The 26,207-nt window shown below is 37.7% G+C and overlaps 2 protein-coding genes across 4 annotated transcripts in view; both read right to left on the reverse strand.

Moving 5' to 3' along the window:
- Positions 1 to 437: 437 nt before the first annotated feature.
- Positions 438 to 2,544, reverse strand: LOC127639999 (probable G-protein coupled receptor 88). The gene has a single exon (XM_052122369.1). It carries the CDS (start codon positions 2,436 to 2,438, stop codon positions 1,386 to 1,388), a length of 1,053 nt encoding a protein of 350 aa, XP_051978329.1. The 5' UTR covers positions 2,439 to 2,544; the 3' UTR covers positions 438 to 1,385.
- A 7,458-nt stretch (positions 2,545 to 10,002) lies between these two features.
- Positions 10,003 to 26,207, reverse strand: part of LOC127639827 (dual specificity protein phosphatase CDC14AB) — a 48,655-nt gene continuing 32,450 nt past the window's right edge. Inside the window, exons 9-15 of one of the 3 annotated variants that reach the window (XM_052122082.1) lie at positions 25,465 to 25,695; positions 24,796 to 24,934; positions 23,388 to 23,541; positions 22,524 to 22,624; positions 18,067 to 18,195; positions 15,802 to 16,176; positions 10,003 to 12,491 (exon numbers count right to left, since the gene is read on the reverse strand). In XM_052122082.1, coding sequence (XP_051978042.1) covers positions 15,840 to 16,176; positions 18,067 to 18,195; positions 22,524 to 22,624; positions 23,388 to 23,541; positions 24,796 to 24,934; positions 25,465 to 25,695 — 1,091 coding nt within the window. In that variant the 3' untranslated portion in view covers positions 10,003 to 12,491; positions 15,802 to 15,839. Of the gene's footprint in view, positions 12,492 to 15,801; positions 16,177 to 17,471; positions 17,570 to 18,066; positions 18,196 to 22,523; positions 22,625 to 23,387; positions 23,542 to 24,795; positions 24,935 to 25,464; positions 25,696 to 26,207 lie in introns of those variants that run through there. The other 2 variants (XR_007970021.1, XM_052122083.1) reach the window with 2 other exon arrangements.

The raw sequence follows: 26,207 nt of genomic DNA on the forward strand, positions 1-26,207 counted from the left end.
TTGGACGTTGAAAAACGAGACATGAGAGACTAACACAGATTCTGCTGGTGTGAATGTCTGTACACGCTCTGTTAACGGTTCTTGAGATGGTTCTGAAAATGTGACCAAAAACATTGTGAAAACTTCCAGCATATTATATGTATACAAGCTGGAAAATATAAATAAATTAATTAATAAATAATAGGCCCTATATATATATATATATATATATATGTTTAAAAAAAACTAAAAAATGTAAATTACTCATATTAATTTCTTATACAATTTACATTATGTAATTTTTTTTTATAAAATATATACAAATATAATAATAAAATACAAAAATAATATAAATACATAATAAAACATATATTTATTTTTAAATAGATGTGTTATATACAACAAATAAAAAATCTAATATCTAAATAATTGGCCCTATCCATAATACATTCATAAATACAATGAAATTAAACATATCACTGTTATACACAATTTAGATGATTCTGAACATGTGAACTGTAACTAAAATACAATTGGTATAATACAAATTAATATATAAATAACAGGTTGTAAATCATTTTTTTGATGTACAATAAATCTAATATGCTACACAATTAAACATACTAATATAAAATTCGAATTTATTAAAGGGATAGTTCACCCGAAAATGAAAATTCTGTCATCGTTTAATCACCCTTATTCCCATCCCAGATGTGCATGACTTTCTTTTGCTGAACACAAATATTTTTTGAAATGTAGGTCCTAACAATGCAAGTGAATGGTGGCCAGAACTTTGAAGCTCTAATAAAATAAAGTGGAGATTAATAGTACTTGAATATTGTTCTGTTTATCACCCACACTTATCATATCCCTTCAGAAGACATGGATTAGAACACTGGAGTTTTATGGATTACTTTTATGTTGACTTTATGTGAATTTGGAGCATCAAAATGTTGGTCACCATTCACTTGTATTGTATGGACCAACAGAGCTGAGATATTCTTCTAAAAGTCTTCATTTGTGTTCTGCAGAAGAAAGTAAATCATACACATCTGGGATGGCATGAGGTGATTAAATGAGTTGTGGATGAACTATGTCTTTAATATCATCGTTTTAAATCACAATTTGATTTTAAAATCAAATATAACAAGATAAAAAACAATCCAGTGATTTATTTCCCATTTATTCAAACACATTCATAAACATGTCTTGTTTAAAAAAAGTGGCAGTACTGTTTTACAAATTCCACATTAACTCACAAAATTAGTCAAAAACTGCTTTACAAAACACTGAAAAATGCATGCAGCGTATCGTGACTGGAAAATCACTGGCAGATTGTAGAAGCATCTTGGACACACAGGAACAAGCAGCATTTGGCCACATAGTTTTAAGGTTTAGTTGGTGACTCAGTTCATCTCACCCAGGAAAGCCCTGCGGCTATTTTGTCTTGGGAAGATGTGAGAAATGGCATTGATCGTGGTGGTTTCAACCCCAACCGTGGATCCCCGCAAGAAGTCTCCCCTCATCACAGACCTAAAGGACTTCCTGAACTCTTCATTCTTCCAAGTGTACAGAAATGGATTGGACACAAAAATAGTGCAGAAGAGAATCCACGTTGATGTCCAAAGAATCATGGACACTGGCACGAACAGTCCTGCAATCAGAACCCAAAACATGGGCTCAGTTGTGAGAAGAAATATGAAGCAAATGGCAAGAACGTAAAAGCCGAGGCGCTTGTCTTTTCTGGGGAAAGAATAGGGAAGATTGTTCACTATTTGGAAATTCAGGATGCTGACCCTCTTCACGCTTATCTGTACCCGGCGGAAGATTTTCAAGTAGCAGTATACCACGACGACAGTCTGTCCAATGATAGAGAATGCCAATGTGCCAGCAGTGACCCGACTGGACAGCACCGACACCGAAGTGCCCATGGCGAAGGATGCTGCCGCTGCTGCATCCTCAGCATCCCTGCATCTCTCAGGCAGGTACCGAAAGGATGCAAGCCATGGAGACAAAGAGCCCAGTGCAATGAGCCATGATCCTGCAATCATCCATTCTGTGTTCCTCTTCTGGTACAGACTTTGATATACAGCAGGGGTTTTGGTGATCAAAACATACCTGTTCACAGCAATGAGCGAATGGGAAAGCAGCGACACGGTGATGCCCAGAAACAGCAGCGCTTCTTTGAATGCGTGGTACCCGAGCACCAGGATTCCCCCTGTGGATGTAGCCACCGCTTCGTGGGGCATCCAGAAAGCGCACACCAGTAAATCCGCCACGCAGCCGTTCACGATGAACGCATTGCTGGCCGTGCGGAGCTTCTTGAACGTTACGACTAAATAGATGACTAGAAGATTGAGGATGGTGCCCAAAACGCACATGAAGGAGTAGATGGTGGCGATGGAGATGCGCGATCCGCGTCCCAGCGCACATTCAGACACGTCCGTGTCGTTTGGCATGACGGAAGAAGCCTGATAAAAATAATATTATCTCATCTTATCTTATCTCGAGGGAACTCTCACATTGTGGGGCTAAAATGGTGAAAAGTGCGTGCGAGAGCTCGCAGCCCCCCTATGGCGATGCTGCGGTAGGCGCGCGCTTTATATGTGTGTGTGTGTGTGTGTGTGTGTGTGTGTGTGTGTGTGTGTGTGTGTGTGTGTGTTTATCGCGCGTGAAGAGGCGTGAGATCAACAAGGGCCCACGTTGTAACCTCACATGTCTGTTTCTTCATTATTATCAGTGTGCACAATAATTGCAAAGGCAATTAACTGTTCATAATGAATCGACTTCTTGATAGAGCATAATATAATGGGCTCATTAAGTGGCAGCTGAAGCATTAAAATTAAATGGCTCAAGGCAACAAAAAACAAAAAACAAAAAGGCAAAAATTGCTAAAAATATAGCTTTTATATATATATATATATATATATATATATATATATATATATATATATATATATATTATACAACTTTTTAGTTACTTAAGGCCTATTGGGTCATTAAAGACCCGATATATATCGTGAATCATAAGTTTATGATTATTTCATATCTGTATAAATTTATTATTAAAGGATATCCATTTCTTTGTTTATTACAAGGCAAATGAGTACATTATTCAGACATATGACTACTATATCACGTCGATTTTCTGCGCAATGGTGGTGAATTGTCAGTACTACATGTGTATGCACCAGTGGCATAGCTAAGGGTGGGCCGGGGTGGGCGTGGTTCGTTGCACTAATCTTCTTTGGGGATATAACTACATGTCTTCAGATAAGTAACAGGGTTGATGACTTTACACTTCATGCAGCTGTTTTAATAAGGGACAGTTATGGCAGTAACAGGGCTGATACAGCAACATTGATGCATAAGACATTTACATTGCCAACTTAAATTTGAAAATATAGATAAATGAACAGAGAATAAAGCCAAAACAAAAACGTTGATGTTCTGATGCAAGAAGAAACCACAGAGCAAGCAAGGCAACCAAGAAATCCACCCATTTGATAAATAAGCATGTAAAGCAGGTAGATGTTATGAGGAACACGTGTGTATGTCAAGCTGGTTTAATTTCAAAGCAACTCCGAGACTATTATTATAGCCGTCTTGAAACCTGCAGTTTTGCATCAAGCTGATCATTGAGCTGATGTGCAAAGGCATTACACCTTCACAAACCTAAATGAAAGCTTTCTGAAACCTGTGAGGCCAGTTACAATTAAAAGATATTAGACCTGTGACGGTTCTATTATTCAAGTCCCTTACTTGATGTGGTGCATAACAGAGTTGATTGTAGAGTGCTTCAAAATTAATTGGTATGCAAGAGAATAGTCTTCCTTTTTTTATGATTTCAAGAGAACACTTTCTGCATGGTCGTGCACCTACTGGTACAAAGAGGGTAATACCTTACAATAAGGTTCTATACATTAACATTAGTTAATACATTAGTTAACATGAACTAACAATTTTACAGCTTACTGTATTAATCTTGGTTAACTTTGTTAAATAACATAACATTAAGTATACAGTAATGTAATAAACATATAAATGAAGGTATAAAATGCATAACACATGTAGAAATTAATATCAACCAAGATTAATAAATGCCCCTAATAAAAAGTATTAGCGCTTGTATATATTAACATTGAACAACACTGTTGCAGCATTATTAATATTGGTCATTTTTTATTCAGGTTAACTATTGCATTTACAAACATAAACTTGTACTAACCCATTTTAGCATTAAAAGTTGCACATGCATAAATTAACATTAACTAACATGAATAAATGCTGCAACAGTATTACACATTTTTAGTTCATATTAACTATTGCTGTTACTTGCTGCTAATATTGTTAAAGCATTCATTAATATTGGTTATTGCTAGTTAACGGCAACTGTTGCATTAACCAATGTTAACGGCAACTATTGCATTAACCAATGTTAACGGCAACTATTGCATTAACCAATGTTAACGGCAACTATTGCATTAACGGCAACTATTGCATTAACCAATGTTAACGGCAACTATTGCATTAACCAATGTTAACGGCAACTATTGCATTAACCAATGTTAACGGCAACTATTGCATTAACGGCAACTATTGCATTAACGGCAACTATTGCATTAACCAATGTTAACGGCAACTATTGCATTAACCAATGTTAACGGCAACTATTGCATTAACGGCAACTATTGTATTAACCAATGTTAACGGCAACTATTGCATTAACGGCAACTATTGCATTAACCAATGTTAACGGCAACTATTGCATTAACCAATGTTAACGGCAACTATTGCATTAACCAATGTTAACGGCAGCTATTGTATTAACGGCAACTATTGTATTAACGGCAACTATTGTATTAACGGCAACTATTGCATTAACCAATGTTAACGGCAACTATTGCATTAACCAATGTTAACGGCAACTATTGTATTAACGGCAACTATTGCATTAACCAATGTTAACGGCAACTATTGCATTAACCAATGTTAACGGCAACTATTGCATTAACCAATGTTAACGGCAACTATTGCATTAACGGCAACTATTGTATTAACCAATGTTAACGGCAACTATTGCATTAACGGCAACTATTGCATTAACCAATGTTAACGGCAACTATTGCATTAACCAATGTTAACGGCAACTATTGCATTAACCAATGTTAACGGCAACTATTGCATTAACCAATGTTAACGGCAACTATTGTATTAACGGCAACTATTGCATTAACCAATGTTATCGGCAACTATTGCATTAACCAATGTTAACAGCAACTATTGTATTAACGGCAACTATTGCATTAACCAATGTTAACGGCAACTATTGCATTAACCAATGTTAACGGCAACTATTGCATTAACCAATGTTAACAGCAACTATTGTATTAACGGCAACTATTGCATTAACCAATGTTAACAGCAACTATTGTATTAACCAATGTTATCGGCAACTATTGCATTAACCAATGTTAACAGCAACTATTGTATTAACGGCAACTATTGCATTAACCAATGTTAACGGCAACTATTGCATTAACCAATGTTAACGGCAACTATTGCATTAACCAATGTTAACAGCAACTATTGTATTAACGGCAACTATTGCATTAACCAATGTTAACAGCAACTATTGTATTAACCAATGTTATCGGCAACTATTGCATTAACCAATGTTAACGGCAACTATTGCATTAACCAATGTTAACGGCAACTATTGCATTAACGGCAACTATTGCATTAACCAATGTTAACGGCAACTATTGCATTAACCAATGTTAACGGCAACTATTGCATTAACGGCAACTATTGTATTAACCAATGTTAACGGCAACTATTGTATTAACGGCAACTATTGCATTAACCAATGTTAACGGCAACTATTGCATTAACCAGTGTTAACGGCAACTATTGCATTAACCAATGTTAACGGCAACTATTGCATTAACCAATGTTAACGGCAACTATTGTATTAACGGCAACTATTGCATTAACCAATGTTATCGGCAACTATTGCATTAACCAATGTTAACAGCAACTATTGTATTAACGGCAACTATTGCATTAACCAATGTTAACAGCAACTACTGTATTAATGGCAACTATTGCATTAACCATTGTTAACGGCAACTATTGCATTAACCAACGTTAACGGCAACTATTGCATTAACCAACGTTAACGGCAACTATTGTATTAACCAACGTTAACGGCAACTGTTGTATTAACGGCAACTATTGTATTAACCAATGTTAACGGCAACTATTGCATTAACCAATGTTAACGGCAACTATTGCATTAACCAACGTTAACGGCAACTATTGTATTAACCAATGTTAACGGCAACTATTGTATTAACGGCAACTATTGCATTAACCAATGTTAACGGCAACTATTGCATTAACCAATGTTAACGGCAACTATTGCATTAACCAATGTTAACGGCAACTATTGCATTAACCAACGTTAACGGCAACTATTGTATTAACGGCAACTATTGCATTAACCAATGTTATCGGCAACTATTGCATTAACCAATGTTATCGGCAACTATTGTATTAACGGCAACTATTGCATTAACCAGTGTTAACGGCAACTATTGCATTAACCAATGTTAACGGCAACTATTGCATTAACCAATGTTAACAGCAACTATTGTATTAACGGCAACTATTGCATTAACCAACGTTAACGGCAACTATTGCATTAACCAACGTTAACGGCAACTATTGCATTAACCAACGTTAACGGCAACTGTTGTATTAACGGCAACTATTGTATTAACCAATGTTAACGGCAACTATTGCATTAACCAATGTTAACGGCAACTATTGCATTAACCAATGTTAACGGCAACTATTGCATTAACCAACGTTAACGGCAACTATTGTATTAACCAATGTTAACGGCAACTATTGTATTAACGGCAACTATTGCATTAACCAATGTTAACGGCAACTATTGCATTAACCAATGTTAACGGCAACTATTGCATTAACCAATGTTAACGGCAACTATTGCATTAACCAACGTTAACGGCAACTATTGTATTAACGGCAACTATTGCATTAACCAATGTTATCGGCAACTATTGCATTAACCAATGTTATCGGCAACTATTGTATTAACGGCAACTATTGCATTAACCAGTGTTAACGGCAACTATTGCATTAACCAATGTTAACGGCAACTATTGCATTAACCAATGTTAACAGCAACTATTGTATTAACGGCAACTATTGCATTAACCAATGTTATCGGCAACTATTGCATTAACCAATGTTAACAGCAACTATTGTATTAACGGCAACTATTGCATTAACCAATGTTAACAGCAACTATTGTATTAACGGCAACTATTGCATTAACCAATGTTAACGGCAACTATTGTATTAATGGCAACTATTGCATTAACCAATGTTAACGGCAACTATTGTATTAACCAATGTTAACGGCAACTATTGTATTAACCAGTGTTAACGGCAACTATTGTATTAACGGCAACTATTGTATTAACCAATGTTAACGGCAACTATTGCATTAACCAATGTTAATGGCAACTATTGCATTAACCAGTGTTAACGGCAACTATTGTATTAATGGCAACTATTGCATTAACCAATGTTAACGGCAACTATTGTATTAACCAATGTTAACGGCAACTGTTGCATTAACCAACGTTAACGGCAACTATTGCATTAACCAACGTTAACGGCAACTATTGTATTAACCAATGTTAACGGCAACTGTTGTATTAACGGCAACTATTGTATTAACCAACGTTAACGGCAACTATTGTATTAACGGCAACTATTGTATTAACCAACGTTAACGGCAACTATTGTATTAACCAATGTTAACGGCAACTGTTGTATTAACGGCAACTATTGCATTAACCAATGTTAACGGCAACTATTGCATTAACCAATGTTAATGGCAACTATTGCATTAACCAATGTTAATGGCAACTATTGCATTAACCAATGTTAATGGCAACTATTGTATTAACCAATGTTAACGGCAACTGTTGTATTAACGGCAACTATTGCATTAACCAATGTTAACGGCAACTATTGCATTAACCAATGTTAACGGCAACTATTGTATTAACGGCAACTATTGCATTAACCTGTATTAACGGCAACTATTGCATTAACCAATGTTAACGGCAACTGTTGCATTAACCAATGTTAACGGCAACTGTTGCATTAACCAATGTTAACGGCAACTATTGTATTAACCAATGTTAACGGCAACTATTGTATTAACCAATGTTAACGGCAACTATTGTATTAACGGCAACTATTGTATTAACCAATGTTAACGGCAACTGTTGCATTAACCAATGTTAACGGCAACTGTTGCATTAACCAATGTTAACGGCAACTGTTGCATTAACCAATGTTAACGGCAACTATTGCATTAACCAATGTTAACGGCAACTATTGCATTAACCTGTATTAACAGCAACTATTGCATTAACCTATATTAACGGCAACTATTGCATTAACCTGTATTAACGGCAACTATTGCATTAACCAATGTTAACGGCAACTATTGCATTAACCAATGTTAACGGCAACTGTTGCATTAACCAATGTTAACGGCAACTGTTGCATTAACCAATGTTAACGGCAACTATTGTGTTAACGGCAACTATTGTATTAACGGCAACTATTGTATTAACCAATGTTAACGGCAACTGTTGCATTAACCAATGTTAACGGCAACTATTGCATTAACCAATGTTAACGGCAACTATTGCATTAACCAATGTTAACGGCAACTATTGCATTAACCAATGTTAACAGCAACTATTGTATTAACGGCAACTATTGCATTAACCAATGTTATCGGCAACTATTGCATTAACCAATGTTAACAGCAACTATTGTATTAACGGCAACTATTGCATTAACCAATGTTAACAGCAACTATTGTATTAACGGCAACTATTGCATTAACCAATGTTAACAGCAACTATTGTATTAATGGCAACTATTGCATTAACCAATGTTAACGGCAACTATTGTATTAACCAATGTTAACGGCAACTATTGTATTAACCAGTGTTAACGGCAACTATTGTATTAACGGCAACTATTGTATTAACCAATGTTAACGGCAACTATTGCATTAACCAATGTTAACGGCAACTGTTGCATTAACCGATGTTAACGGCAACTATTGCATTAACCAATGTTAACGGCAACTATTGCATTAACCAATGTTAACGGCAACTATTGCATTAACCAATGTTAACGGCAACTATTGCATTAACCAATGTTAACGGCAACTGTTGCATTAACCAATGTTAACGGCAACTATTGTATTAACGGCAACTATTGCATTAACCAGTGTTAACAGCAACTATTGCATTAACCAATGTTAACGGCAACTATTGCATTAACCAATGTTAACAGCAACTATTGCATTAACCAATGTTAACAGCAACTATTGCATTAACCAATGTTAACGGCAACTATTGCATTAACCAATGTTAACGGCAACTATTGTATTAACTTGAGCACCTTTAAATGTTACAATGTATTAGCATATGTTGAAATGAACATTGAACAAAACTGTTGCAGCATTTATTAATACTGGTTATTTCTAGTTCATGTTAACTATTGCATTAACTAATGTTAACGCATGCAACCTTATTGTAAAATGTTACAACTAAAAGAAACTAAACAAGAAGCAACACATACATAACTGAAACTGACATATTAAAATACTTGCAAATTTCAAAAATCATTTGACTTGCAGCCATTTTCACAGCTGTCATTGACGCCCACGGCCGAACGCCTGCTGCCAGACAAACTCAAAGGAAAAGAGAACTCTAGTCCATAAATGTGGCGATTTGCAGTTCACGCTTTGATGGTTGTCAGGGAAAGAGCATCGCCGGCACTTATTTTTGCCACTGAAGAACACAATCTGTACTGTATTAACTTATCTTTAGACTAATTGGGCAACTGCAAAGAGAAGCAAAAATGTTGGTTTCCACACAATGCACGTTTCTGTTCAAAATTAGTCTTTTATTTTGTTCTGGATTACGAAATCCTGTTTACATTGTAAAATAATAATGTACAATCCACTACTTTGTATTTTACTTTATATAATCACTATGTTTGTGAAAAACAATACTCTACAGTAACATTGTTAGATTTTCTTTACATACTGCTTCAAAAATATATAAATTTCATAAGCAAGGAGTAGTTTACAGCAGATACAACCATATATATCAAAGAGGTAGAATACTTCAATCAAATAATAACCTCCCAAAATGTTTATATACATCGATCATTACATCATCTGGAATGTACGGAGTGCTACAGGGCGAAAGAGGATACAGAACAGTCATTCAGAGCAATTAACATAACTCAAGAATTCATTCATCAAGTTGTAATTGCAAAAACACTGAAAGTGTGCTGAAGTATTTGTTCAAAAGATAAACTTAAAGGGTTTGGTTCGCCCAAAGATGAAAATTCTGTCATTTACACACCCTCATGTCAACCTGTTTGACTCTATTGATTCTTGGAACACAAATAGATGTTCACACTGCTCTTTTCAATGCATTGAAAGTGGATGGGGACTGGTGGTCAAACACTTAAATGAAATCCATTCGAAATCCATCCATATGATTGGGGACAAAAAGTCTTCTGAAGCCATCCAATAAATAGCTCTGTAAGAGGAACACCCTGAAATTTAAAATCATGATTTACCAAAAACCTCGCAGCTTTCATCTTTCACGCATTCACATTTTCAAAATTGGCGCATCTTGACAGCTTTGACATCAATGCCACCAAAGCCATTGTTCTCATGTCTCGTAACCAATCATGCTGGCAAGTTTGAATGTTGGGAAAGGGTGAAAGAGTTTGGATAACTATCACCGGTCTGAGACTTGAAATATATGGAGTCATTTGACTCTAGGGTAATTAAATGACAGAATTTTTTATAATTTTTGGTTTAACTATTCTTTTGCATGAATATTCCAACAGTCTTAGCTTAAACTCTGCAGGTAAACTGAACACTGTACGATAAATAATCTTCACCTGATTGTAAACATCCACATATCTGATGATTTGACAGTCAATTTTGGACAAGTATCCAAATTTCAGTAGACACACTGGTTTACATTTACCATCCAACATTTTCTGAGTAGTTTATGCATTCATTATGTGCATTAAGAACATAATGGATTTTACGTATATTGTTGCCTTTACATCAGCTTCCATTGTAATTGAAAGCCAAGATCTGTGAACAAGTCATGTTGCGTATTTTTATACTACCATTTACCGTTGAACGTACAAGCATCCATAATCACCACCATACATCCTAGCGCCATGGCTGCACTAATACTTTTTAGTTTGAAACCACATTACTCACACTACGTTTATGCCCTCTAATCCAAACTAGAACAGCATTTTTCTCTACCAAAAATAGAGGGTTTTGAAAATGCTCTCCATTGTATGCTTTGGAAAACAATGACATTAGGAAAGTGTTCAAATGAAAACTGATTAGTTTGAACGTGGCTTAGGCGGCAAGACCAGCAGCCAAAAATGTGCAACTTAAGCTAACATTAAGGAGTTTCATTGGTGCGTCGGAGCAACTGACAAATGTGAAAGATTAAGTGTCTGCTTGTGTGTTTTCAACAGCCCTTGAAGCTTTCAAAAAGCAAGTGAGAGGAGAGCTGAATTAGTTTGATTATCATGTACATTATAATGTCAAAGGCCTGGGAAAATAACAGGAGTCCAACCTGTTACTCTTACTAAACAAACGGAACCCTTCATGTACAGAGAAAAATTATTTGCGCTTGCAAATGGTTGGGGTCTCATTAGCCAGCCGTTGTTGCGTGGAAACAAGCCAACCTTGGACCCACCAAACCCAACCAAAGAAAACATGCACTAATCAGATTCATGTGCCTAAAAATGGCCCAAAAATCCCTTTGAAGACAACACTAGCAGTCAACCAATTTTGCACCTTTCAAAAATAGCCCTCACACTTGATATGTTATTCGGTAAGTACACTCAAACATGATACAGGCTTCAGAACAAACTCAACAGTCCAAAGATAAACAAATACATTAACAAAACGTGCTTGTCTTCAAGCATAAGATTGTGTGTAATTATAGATAAAATAGTAAGGACAAAAATAGTACAAAATGATTCATCTAAAAATATTTTCTTTCCAGTATAGCTACGTATATTCATACATGGAAAATATCTTTAAAAAAACAAAACAGAAGAGGGCCAGGGCAAGTTCATCGTTGGTTAATTACAACATACAGCAGATTCCAGATCAGTATCATATCCCCATAAGTAACATATGGGAGCCTTTCAGTCTTAAAGAACCTCCTCTTGAATTTGTTTCACTTTGAGTGCCTGTGACAAAAAGATGAAGAATCAGCAGTCACAGTGATGGCGTCGTGGGTCGGAACCTGGGCAGCACTATGGAACGGGGTTAACGGAAATTGGTCGCATTAGTACTGAACGTACTCCGACTGAAGGGACTGCAAAAAATGAAAAACAAAAAAGGTAAGTGCAGAAAATACAGAAGGTAATTTAAATGATTTTGAAGCCAAATATAATTTTGGAAAATGACAAATGGCAAAAGGTAGTTAAATAATAGTCGAAAAAGCCAAGCAGAGACATTAAAAACACAGTGTCACTGATGTAAATGAAGGTGAGATGGGAGAATGAACAAGTCAAAGCTCAGAAAATTAAAATACATTTGCATTAATTGTGTATGGGGAAAATGCAATTTGTGCAAAAAGCCACTTAGGTTAGAAGACACAGGTGTACAACATGGATAGTTAAGGACTGGGGAGGAACTACATGTGTAACGTAAGAAACAAAATGGCAAATTCATGTACATTTAAAAGGGAATTCTGCTGAAATAAAAAAGGAAAAACCAGCCTAAGGTGGTTTGCTGGTCTTAGCTGTTTCCACTTGCTCAGGCTGGTCTAGTTTGATGGGTTTAAAACGGTTTTGGGGCACTTGTCAGCTGTATAGTCTGGGACACCTAGTCTGACTAGATAAACCAGCTGTAGATCAGCATGGCTAGGATGGGAAACCAGCTAAACCAGTTCAAACATTTAAACGTTAGGCTCGTTTAAGCTGGTCTTTTTGGCAGATAAAGACATTTGTGAAACTGTGCATAAAGCTGTAGAAAGAACAGTGTTCTGTTTGTTTACAAACATCTGATCAACGTCTTGAAGAGCAGATTCGCAAACATTCTATATCGTAAACGTCTGGAATACAGCCGCAAACATCTTTCAAACATCTGAAAGGGATGTGTTGCAGATAAGCAAAGTACCAAACAAATTACTTGGTCATCTGGCCTATTCCTATTCATACTATACAGTACGGTTATCAGTTCAGGACAGAAAGTAATGTTTCACTGTTGCAATGCAGCATTGAGTCACTCCTCCCAAGAGTTCTGATGTTCTAAAACTCAGCTCACTAAAATCCAAAAAGGGAGGTGATATGGGCAAATCGCTAATCAAATAAATGGGAGAGGCTGCCAGAAATTCTGCCTTTGTAGAAATCACATGCTTTACATGCACAAATGAAGAAAAATATAAATAAACCGGATGTTGAAGACAAACACCACCAAACTCCCTCGGTAGGACGACTTCCTAAATGAAAGAAGAAAGTTCTGGAGAAGACCCAAAAACAACATCCCACTAAAAACCCTGACCTGAATGCACTTGTCATGTGATACCACAGCCGAATCAACTTTTTATTGCACTGGTCAAGTGTTTCTTAAACAGAACAGGGAGCTTGGGCTGGAGGATGACCCTTGACCTCTGATTTCACTTAACGATTCTATAAATTATTCTATATTTATAGAATCTATTCTATTATACAAGTCATTTTAAGGCAGAATAATGAACAATGTGACTGCAAAAAGATGCATTTACATTGTTTTGTGGAAACGTTAAAATAAAATGCATGTTAAATAACAACGGACGGACGGACGGACGGACGGACGGACGGATAAAAGATAAGATAGATATACACATATATAAAATACTGCTCAGGATAAGAAATGGTTCTCGATTAAAACCCTAAACTGCAATGCAGTCTAAGTGTTCCAGGCAAGGTAAAGACGACAGGAACTATTTGCAAATTCACCAGCTGAAAGTATAGGACCATTTGTTTGATACACAATCAAATATTGAGACTTTAGCATTTCTTGCAGCCTAAACCACTCCCACTGCATCAAACAGCAGCACTGAGATGCCATTAGTACTTATGTACTACACAAATTACTGCCAAACCAGAACACCGCAGCTTTTCGCAATTCAAAATACACTTATATTAGCTTGGCTTTAAAGCCTTTGTTTCCATATCCCTAATGAATCACTGCTCAGCCTTTTTTAATATTTTAGTTAATTTAGTAATCATTTTGATTTCCTCCGAGCGTGGGATGCACTCACAGGCAAGTTAAAGAGCTGCAGATTAGCATGAAATTGAAAAATTAGTCTCGTTCCGACCACTTGATTTAAGCTCACTTGACAATGGTAATAAGGTCTATATCTGAACATCTAAATAAGTGCTTTATTTGAACACAGAGACAGATGGTACACAGAGAAACTGGGACCATTAGAAGTATCCATGAGTGACATGCACACTAGCGTGTAATGGGTAAAAATAAAGACACACGTACATGCATCTGTTGGACAAATAGTCAGGATTTAAATGATAATAATAAAATTGGAGAGAAAAAAAAACTACAGAATGCAAAAGAACAAAATCACATGTTAGGAGACACAGAAAGTGATATAGGATGGATTCCCAAAAGGGTCCCCCAACAAAAAATGACCATAGTAACAACCCACCAAAATACAAGTATAATAAGTTTCTACGGTTTGTATTGTCTATACGCTCTGTGCAGACACAAGTCTCAAATATTTTGCAAATGTTTCCCAATCAGTGGGCATTTTCAAACCGGGATGGGCATTTTTCAAATGCTTTACAGGATTTGCCTACTACATTAAGATCCCCTACTTTCATTGGATAGTTGAGAAATGTCCATCCCGCTTTGAAAACACCCACAGATTGGGAAACGCCCATTATTGTTCCACAGAGACCTATACTTCAGATATTCAAGAGCAAAAGAAAGTGAACCAGATACATCTGGCTATATTAAAGCCGTTCAGTCTTGACGTCCATTTGTCTAACACGCAAGTATAATTTTGCCAAGGATTCCCTCTAGAATTTCAAATGGGTTTTAGAAAAAAGACTTGAAATCACACAGCTCTAAAACAAATGCCATTTCAAACAGAAATGTGCAAAAATTGAGGGCTTCTGATTTCAATAAATAAAACAATTACATAAAACTGTAGTCAATGTTAAAATACACCATCAAATCACTATCCCACAACAATAAATACATACTGTACCACTTTGAAATATGTATACTTCGTAATGAGACAAGGGTGTGACATTTAGTTCAATTGGTCACACGTCTTCTCATCATACGAATTTGCCAGTCAGAGTTCACCAAACTTGAACTGTGGTACACTGTGTTCAATGCAAATGTATTCAAATGAGCTTGTGTTTACGGTCTCCCCCATTCAGATGAGTTTAATTAGAAGTAAATGGAGTGAGAAGTGTAGTGTGATCATGGCTTTATGATAATTTCGACATGACCATAGCATAATTCCAGGTTAACAATTTGAATTGATCATTTTAGCAACCATGACATTTTGGCAGAAATGGAGGTTACAATTGTCATTTTTCATGATGGTATGAAATGCTGCTGCTGGGTTTGTGTATCTTTGGAGGGCTAAAAAGGAAGAATAATTTACTTACAGGAATGGAGCGGCTCCGGTAGCGTGCGGAGACCCCGCTCAACCCAGCCGGGGGCTTCTGTGGTGTCCCTTCTCCTCGGCCCCCAGCCTTCCAATGGTGGAAGATCCCCCAAGGCTGGTGTGGTTGATGTTATAGGCAAGGCTTTTTGTGCCACTGGTTGGGCTCACCCCATTGGTGCTCAGGGCACTGGAGGTGTTGTATTGATTGTTGTTGTTGTTGACTTCGTAGTGGTAATTGTGGGGGCTGCTGTAGCTTGTACGGATGGGGTGGGAAGGAGTTGAGGAAGTGAACGAAGAGTGGGAGGACTGTTTCCTAGAGCTCTTGGCTTCTTCATCGGGTTCATACAAGTTACCCAAAGAGCTGGCTAACCTGGTGCTGGAGGAGGGGGTGGGGGAGGGGAAACAGACAAGGGTGGAGGATATGGAGGATGTTCATGACGACTCAACGTACAAAACACACTTGTACTCTACAATATCTACACTTTAAGACAAGGCAATTGGGGACAGGCACATGTAACCAAATAAAATCACAAGTAGGGGTGGGCAATAACAAGCTAAATGTATTTTAAATTATATTTTTTGTTTGATAAGAGGTAATTCAGGTCACGTCCACACCAATACGTTTTTGTTTGAAAACAGTTTAATTTTGCAGCGTATTTGACTAATTCACAATGAAACGTTGTCATCGAACGGAAAACGCTCTAGTATCCCACACTTTGAGAAACTAGAATGTTAGAAAATGGAAAAATCGAGTTTGCAGACGAAAATAGATTGGCTTCAACGTGGCCTCAAGGCTACGGTATACTTGCCATTCCGTCTCGCAAACTGTCGAGCGCTCTGCGTTTCAAAGTACACTCATTTGACTGTGGGTCAAAACGGATATGTTCGATGCATGTGCGATGACTGCTTTGGGACACTTTTAGTACAGTCAGTGCCAGGTGTATAAGCAGACAATGTGCAGACGCGAACTGTCTTGAAAAACGAGGTTGCGTGAGGACACTCCACGCGTACAGTGCCGATAGCAAAAAAATGCTTTTCTCTCTCCATATTTGTAACTAAAAGGGCAGAGGGTCTTAGCAGTTTTTTAAGCCAAATATAAAAATTAATTGAATGTGCATTTCCAACCATGTGGCAGAGTTTTGCATAACCTCGAAAATTTCAGTATCTCACCCACACCTACTTGGAAGTTACAGCAATGATAGATAATGAAAACAATTGCATGAACTTGACTATATAATAGAGGTTTTTCACAATGATCAAACTTCAGTAACAACCATGTATCAAATAGATGCCTCATTTTTAATTGAGCCATTGGTAATGACATTAATGTTGGCGGTAACTTGCTGTCCTATTACTTTTAGATGGCATCTTTTCTGTTCTATACTGTTAGGTATGAAAAGAGACAATTCTGTGTAAAATTGCACTTTGACATTTAAAATGTAAAGCATGGCCTTAAATGTGTGCTTAAAATGTGTGGATCCAAAGTGTCCTTTACATGGTTAAATCAGTACTAGAAAGTAGTGGATATGCACTTGGTCCCAAAATGCAAATGACTGAGAAAGTGCTGGTTTGAAGAGAGTGAGAGAATGATAGTTATTTGAAGGTGATTTGGCTCTGACTATCTGCTGATTAAATGAACAGCAGGGAGCGAATCATTTAAAATTAGTGCACCAACAGTACGAAGCGAACCATCTTGGTTCCTTGCGTTGAACTACTCTCCATTTCAGAGCATAGGGTAGTCACAGAGAGGAAAAAAGGCCACCAGGGAGCTAGGAGGAGAAAAGACGGGGGGAAAAGGAGAGAGAAAAAAGGAAGAGTAAGTTATTCGAAAAAAGTCAGCAAGTAATAATAGAGGGAATCTTTAGGCACCACACAATTGTGATTTCGATTCAGTGAATCGCAATCAAATTGTTTATGCATCTCAATTAGGGATGCACATTTTCAAAAATATCCTTGATCAACAATCGTTAATGAATGAAAATGTATTCATCATTGATCTCTTGGGGCTTCAGTCACATTCACCGTTTTCGCTTGCCAGTTCGTAATTATTCTAAAATTCAGATTTCGAATTTTTGTGGATCAATCCAGTAAAAAGAAAAAGATTTGTGATGCAGTGAATATTTTTTCCCCAACACCCATTAAGAGGCAACAATCTAGAAGAGGCGATTGAGAGGTGGGTAATGAAAAATTACCTGCTATGCAGAAAGAATTAAGTAGAAGTGCGGAGAAGAATGGATGAAGCAGAAGACCGAGGAGGCTAGCTCACCTCTTAAGGTTGGTTGAAGAGGAGGAGGAGCGGCCAATTCGCTTGGCAGATGCAGAGACCGAGGAGGTTGGGACTTTGGAGGATTTTAGGGGAGAGGCGGAGCCTTGGTCAGCGGCTGCCGGCTTCATCCTGTTGTAAAACAACCAAACCATATAAAAAGGTCAAAAAGCACAGAACTTACGGGATAGTTCACCCAAAGGACTTTAGCCATCACCCTTGATCCGAGTGTGAAAAAGCAGAATTGCATAATCTTTCATTTTAGGGAACTTAAAGTTAATCAGGGGATTTCCAAAGAAAAGAAAGTGAAATCAAAGCTCAAAATGATTTAAAAAGGATGTGTTGAATAAAAAAAAAAAAAAAAAAAAAAGATAATTCAGCCTAGGGTTCAACCATGACTCAAATTACTAGGAAACAAGGTGATTTCCAACATTTGTGTGTATAGTTCTGAAATTCCTCCAGTCAAAATATAGCACTGTCCATTTACAATGCACGAAACTTCCTAAGAACTGACCATTTTCTTGGAAAAAGACATTAGATTCTACCAAGCCATGTCCATAAAGTAGTTTCAAAACAAACAAATCCAGAACATTACATTTATTAGAGGCTTTGAGAAAAAGAAATCAGGGGAGGTAACTGGCGATGAGCCAAGATCTCCGCTAGGAGAGTCCGTATTGTGGACTAGTGGTTAGTTAACATACATTAGACATGTTGAGCCTTGGTGCTCCTGCAGGAGTTGCAGGTTCAAATCACATTCTCATCCCACTCTCTCCTCAAACAGTTTTGTCTTCGTCTACATTTTAGGAGAAATTAATTTTCAGTCACCATTCACTTTTATTGTATGGAAAAAGGATGTGATTAAAGTGACCGGAAACTGAGGGAAAACCATCTTTCCTCCATGGAACGCAAAATTAGATGTTAGACAGAATTCAAACCTCAGTCACCTTTCACTTTCACTTTCATTGCATCTTTTTCTATACAATGACTGAATGGTGACTGAGAATTATTTAACTCAAACTAAAACCACAAATATGCAGAAGGAAACCTTCTATCGTTCTTTCTTCCAAGGAGCACAAAAAAGGATAATAGGCAGAAAGTCCCAAAGGTTTCCTTCCACTTTTTAACAGCTTAGTTTGAGGTAATACTTTTCAGTCACCATTGCAATCAAATTAAATGGTGAAGGGGAGGATAATATTAATTCCTTCATGGAACACAAAAGGAGATTTTGGGAAGAAAGTCCCACAGGTTCCTTTCCACAAGTGAACTATCCCTTTAATCCCAAAATGCTCTTTTCATTTCTCAGTGTCTTAATTCCTTTTTTATCAATCAAACTCCCTTTGACTCATCTTAGCCCTTTCCTTCTCTCACTCCGTAAACAAACAAACTTGCCAAGACCATATTTCTCATCATTCATTCTTATTAAAAGGAGTTGCGACAGGAAGAGTAGGAGGGCCAGTTATGTCGAAGAGCCCTCTTTAACTCCTGAGTCTTTGTGGGAAATTAATTAAGGTCTGTGCTCACAAGGGGAGGTTTAATTTACGTTTGGGCATAAACGTGCTATAACGGGCCTGTTCCAATTATTGACGACATCACAAGTACAAGGACGTTGCAGCTTGTTCTTGGCAAGTGGTACTTGAAGATCTTTTTTTAATTTTTTTTATTAATTTCGTGTGTTGTGTGTGTGCGTGTGTGTGTGTGTGTGCGCGTGTGCATGTCCAAGGGCTTTATTTGTGCTAACACACATCCACATAATCATCTAAAGGACTGGGATGCTCCTGAACACTTCATATTTCTGTATTTTGTAGTCTATTTATTTATCAATCATTTCCAATGGCTGGTCATTTTTGAACAACAAAGTGAAAAAAAAAAAAAAAAAAATTTTGGTCCCATTTATTTATTCAGATACCATATGTGAACAAAGTCAAGGAATTGCATTCCAATTGGATTAAATAATAAATAAAATGTAAAAATATATTGTATGATCAGACCTCCAAAGAGTAAAAAAATTTGCCAGCTGCATCGAATCATAAAAACAGTCAAACAAGTCACAAAGTCAAGCTTCGTACATCTCCCTCCCCTCTTCTCCTTAAATACTCCTGCCTCCCCTTGCTGGAACAGTTGGGACAGTTGAGTGTTTTCCACTGTGAAACATCACCATTTCTCCTAACACTTAAGCATTTGTGTGCCGATGACACAAGTTTAAGTTTAGAAAAGGGAATTTTCCATTATGTAGGTCTTTAGCTGCACAATTGTACGGGGTCTTCATTACCGTAGGATGTGCTTCAAAATGCACCACACATTCTCAATTGGAGACAGATCAGGACTGCAGGCAGGCAATATAGCACCTGCACTCTCTGCTTACACAGCCATGCACTTGTAATCTGGACAGTATGTGGTTTGAAGTAGTCCTGCTGAAAAATGCAGGGACATCCCTGGAATAGACTGTGCTGGATGGCAGTATATGCTGCTCCAAAATGTGTACATATTTGTCTGCATTAATGGTTTTCTCCCAGTGTGTGTTACCCATGCCATGGGCACTGACACACCCCACAGACACTGGCTTTTGGACCCGACGCTGATAACAACTTGGATGGCCCTTTTCCTCTTTGGCCCGGATAACATGACAGCTTTGTTTTTCAAAAACTTTTTGAAATGGACACTTAAGTCCAAAAAAAATACAGTTCCACTGTTCTACTTTCCATCCAAGATGAGACCGAGCCCAGAGAAGTCGGCGGCGCTTCTGGACAGTGTTGATGTACGGCTTCTGCTTTGCATAATAAAGTCGTAACTTGCATCCGTGGATGCAGCGGGGAGTGGTTTTGACTAACAAAGGTTTACTAAAGTAATCCCAAGCCCATGTTCATGATATCATTACAGATGGAATAACTCCGTAATTCCATTTTGAACACAGCCAATTGCTCTAAAAATCAATGATGTAAATAAACTGAGAAAAAACAACAGCATGTTACTTGCCCATCCTTAAGTACAGAGAAACCATCTCTCCCAAGACAACATATGCCATGTTACTATGCCAACCAGCTCTGCACCTGGAACATCACAGCTCTTTCCACTGTCATGTTCTTTTGTAATTATTGTAGCTCGGTGTCTTGTTTAAGAGAGGACTGGAAACAGTAAGCATGGCCTGCCATTATGTAGCTCTTCACTGAGCTAAAAGCTAATGGAAGTTGAAAGAGTCGTGATAAAAGGCTTTGTTCACTGGCAGAAGGAAAGAGTGTAATTTACGTAATATGGCTCATTACAATTTGTAGGAGACCTGGAGAGAAGTTGTGATGTGTTGTCCCTCTTTTGTGGCCTTAAAGTGGAGTCGGAAATATTGTAATTATGAGTAACATGCATATGACCACGCAAAGTCGTATTTAGAAGCTTGGGATACATAATGACCCATGAGTTATCACATAATGACCCATGAGTTATCACATCGGAAGGCGCATGTCGACATGAAAGATAGCAGAAAGCAAACTTTACAGTTGCTGGTAGTGAATGGATTTGCGAAGTTATTTAAATTTCAGTGCTGATTGAGGAAAACATTAATTTGCTATATACAAGAGAGCTTATGGTCAACTAATGAAAACTAAAAGACTCGTCCTTCACGGATTGCTGTACACAAAATAAATGTAACTGTTTGACATATACATATATACAGAAAACTGGAGTTCCAGTTTGGCGAACTCGCTGCGTTGACCAATAGGAAGTTGCTTGGTTTAGCACTGACCTCTGTGTGTGCGGTGCTTCGTACCAGAGACGGGCCACTTCTATTCAAATGAATGGGAGAAAACGAAATGGCCAACCAAGCAGCTCTAGCACCCAACAGATGTAGAAAAGAAGTCCGGCCTTTCAGGTAAAAGAGCCAATCAACTTTTAGATACAGACATTGCCTATCATTAAATTTGAGAATACGCATGTGCATTAGCTATACAAGCCGGTAAAATTTTGTTTTTTAGCTTAATATGATGTGAAGTACAAATTATGATACCAGTGTCATCAGATTTTAATGCCGTTTAAACGCAAGCTCGGCAAGCAGTTTGAGATTTTGGTGTTCCCTCATTCAAGTAGATGGGAGCTGCACTGTTATAACAGGAAATAGCCTCCCAGGAGCATTCCAAAGATGGCCACCAGTGGACTGACTTACTATAAAGACTTGGTTCATACACAGCTACACTGGATAATCACAATGAACAAGGATATCATTTAAACGGTGCAGCATTAAAGAGGCTGAAGAGAATGTAAAACTAGCTCTTTTACTACAGAATTCTTTGCATTATACGCTGCCTGCTATTCTTTAAAAATATCAGTTATTCTTCCATTATAAGCATTTCAAACATAACGTGCTCCATTGTTGTCAAATGACCTCATCACATCCAGTTACCAACTGTTGAGATAAAATGCTATTTGCAAAACATTCACACAAAATTGCTTTAGCTTCTGGCAGGAATTCTTACCTTATGGCTCCAGTGGTCGCAGACCTGGGCTGTCTTCGACCCTTTAAGGCACGCAGTTGGTCTCCTTGAGTCATACCAAGGTCATTCTCAGCATAATCATTCTGTCAAGAGTCAAAACATGCAATCATGAACATCTTTATGATGATTAAGTTCTAAACTTAAAAAGTTTATACACCCCCCAATCAATGTACACACTGCAAAGTTTTAGGTAAAAATAGGGATGTCATAATACTGATACGGTTATCAAAAACCAGTACTGGTATCAGGTAGGATACTGCGCTCATGTACTTGAACCAGTTTCCCCCATTAATTACCAAGACCGCGATGGCCCATGTGTGTGTGCTCAACATGCACGCGTGTTACGAAAACGCTTGCGATAATGCACCTGCCAAAATGCCCACCTTGGTGAGGTATTCATGTAAACACAGAGTGATGTCTAAAGTGAATAAACCGTAAATTTGTTTTACAATGTCAGACTTGCAAGTATAAATGTAAGCTAATAGACCTGCTGCCGTCTAGTGTAGTGTGTTATTACAATAATCAAACAACCATAAGACAATGAGAAAACACTCAATGCTCCACGGAGTAACGTTAGTAGCTTTATAAAGTATTAATGTATTATAATCATACAGTGAAGACCAGGAGTAGTTTTATGTTTACTTGAATACTTGATCGACAAACTGCTGTTCAAAACCTAAAAAGCTGTTAAAAAGCATATTTTTATTTTTAATCCATTTCTATTCATCAGAAGAGGAGTGACAATCTCATTCATCAGCAGTGTACACGTGGTCAATGATCATAGACGGTGTGGCACTTGCATGAATACGACAAGCCCTGAACAGGAAGCAGCATGGCAGGCCTCACCTCTTCCATGTGATCCATGCTTTGGGATTTCAAGAAGGTGGTGTTGATGGAGAGATTGTCCATACTGGAGATGAGGTGAGGCACGCAACGGTCCTCGTACTGCCTCTGTTTAGCGCGGTGCACATCTCCATGAACCCAGAGACTTGCCTGCTTCCTGTACAAGTAAAAAGAGAATAGGACAAATCTGGTTGGACTACAATGGACAGAAACTCTGCTCAGTCTTAAGTCTTAACAGTCTGTTGGTTCTTGGCCAGAATAAGCTGCAACGTGGATCAGGAGGACTTGTAGTTTGTTGCTGCCAGACTTTTTGATCTCTCATTTTGCACCAATAATTCAACAAGTCCTATTTACATAGTAAGACATCTGTGCCAATGCTATATAGCACACAATTTGTATCCACCACACAGTGAATGGAATGTCTCACATCTCACAATGTCCTAAGGAGGAAAAAATGCTTGCAGATAACACCATCTAAGCAGTGGTGAGCATTCTCTCCACTGAGGTACACGGCATCACAAAGCACTCGAGATTAGGCTTAATTGACCTTCCCATGACCAGAGCTGTTTTAACTCAGCCGTGACACAACTCAGGGTTGCTGCACAGTTTTTGAAATCAAATTTGAGACTTAAGACCTTTTTAAAGACCTGAACAAATAAAATGAATACTGCATCCCCATACCAACAAACCCACACAATCTCAAAATAAATCATGTATCACAGACTATTAAACTGGCAGGGGCACACATTCAACATGGCCTTAACATTGCTTTAGTAAAACATGGTAGGCTATTTGCAAGTTTAAAATTCTCAAGATATGTTTTCCACATAAAAAATAAATAAATATCACACAAAAATTGCTTTATGTACTATTATATAAATAGATAAAAATTAGAGGTAGACCGATACTGGATTGTTCTGATCGGATAATGAGTTGAAATTATAATAAAGCCAATATTTTGAATATCCCAAGTTCACGGAAGGACGTATTCGTACACGCATGCTTTCTTTCCTAGAATGACTATTGCTTGTGTAACCGGTCCTGCTCGGCCCACTCCTAACGGGATTCGACCTGGCGTCTCCATTGGAGGCGGGCGCTCTAACGAGGCGATTGCTAGAGCGTTTACACATACCGAACAGCTATCATGTACCAGCTGGCACCAGTAACACTTTACCATGCTGGATCTAGAACATCTGCTGTACTTCCTGATCTACTTTGCTCAAGAGGGCACTCTCGTAAAATGCATACAGAGGTTAAAGCTCTACACGCTTTCGAAAATATGGCCAATGGCTCATAAATTGCTCTTAGCTCAAGGACACAAATTCTAAAAATACTCCAGGAAGGGGACACCAGTGCTCAAAGAGCATATATATAGTGGTAATAGTGCATTGTGGGAAGTTTAAGGACTTACTCTTCCAAGTAATGCTGCTGGGGTCCGATGATGGAGCCGGGTCTACAGATGCGGATCCAGCCGATGGCTTCGGCAGCTGTGAAACGGTAGTGCTTCATAATGTAGCAGCCAATCAGGGTGCCCGTCCGGCCTAAACCCGCTGTGATTGGCAGGAGAAACATCGAATGCGTTTTGATCACAGAGATGCAAAAGGTGGTGGGAGGGTATATCAATTTCAAAGTATAGTGATAATTTTCCTTGCGATATTGTTGTCAAAACTCTAAATGGCAAGAATCAATATTTTAAAGTTACTTATATTCATATACTTTTTTCTGAAAAAAAAAAAAAAAACATTCAAACCAACTCAGAAATTCAGTAACTCTGTAACATTTATTTTGTAAGGATGCCTGACTGCATTTATTTATTGACACTGATGTGTCAATGCTTTACACTACTTGAATGAAATTAAATTATGCCACATTATTTCCACTGAAGCCAATAAATATCTTCTAGGAGTAATGAGTCTGATCTCAAAATGAGTATTCGGTTTACTTCAACAAAAACAAAACTCATTACCATTTTTGACAACAATTATCCTCTTTTGGCAAAATCTTAGTAGATCAATGAGTCAACGGCGTCATTGTGCACTGAATTTCCATATCTTTAAGTTAAATGTCTTTGCCATCTCACCCTTGCAGTGTACGGCCACTGCCCCATCTGTGCTCTCACAGATGTGCAAGAAGCGCCGGGTGATAACATCACTTGGTGTGCTGCCGTCCACGAAGAACAGGTCGTAATGGTCGAATCCGGCATCCGTGAAACGCTTGGCTTCGTAGATCTTTTTGTTGAGGCGCACTATGGTGGTGACATTGTGCTTGCGGAAATATGGGAAATAGGCTTCAGGTGCGTGTAGAGGGTAACCTTAAACCCAAGAGAATAGGTCTTTACATACATTTTCCTGTTTGGGTGGCTTATCCCATTAACCCTTTAATGTGTACCTCGACCCGGGACTTAATCCACCAGTCCCTCATCAAGTAATGCCTACACTGCTTTAGTATTCCTCAACCTCTCTTCTGAATAATGAAACAAAAAATTGCATTATATAGCTTAATTACCAAGTGTAGTGGATCATTAAAGACCCAAAATATTGGCATTTTTTTTTTGAGCTTCCAAAAATCTTATTATGATTATTTCATCTAAGTTCACAAATCACAAGGTATATATTTCAAGACAAATGCGTACTGTATTGAGATATACAAGTAAATCATGTTGATTTACCAATACTTTGTAAATACATGCTATTTCTTACTCAAGGTGGTGCTGATGTTTCAGTGATTAACTTAATTACATTTGGCATTGCCATTTCACGAAGAAGCAATGTTGAATAAACTATAGCAAGTGTAACACATTGTGGCAGGGCGGAGCCGGGTTGG

Source organism: Xyrauchen texanus, chromosome 48 (genome assembly GCF_025860055.1).
Source record: "Xyrauchen texanus isolate HMW12.3.18 chromosome 48, RBS_HiC_50CHRs, whole genome shotgun sequence".
NCBI classification, from domain to species: domain Eukaryota; kingdom Metazoa; phylum Chordata; class Actinopteri; order Cypriniformes; family Catostomidae; genus Xyrauchen; species Xyrauchen texanus.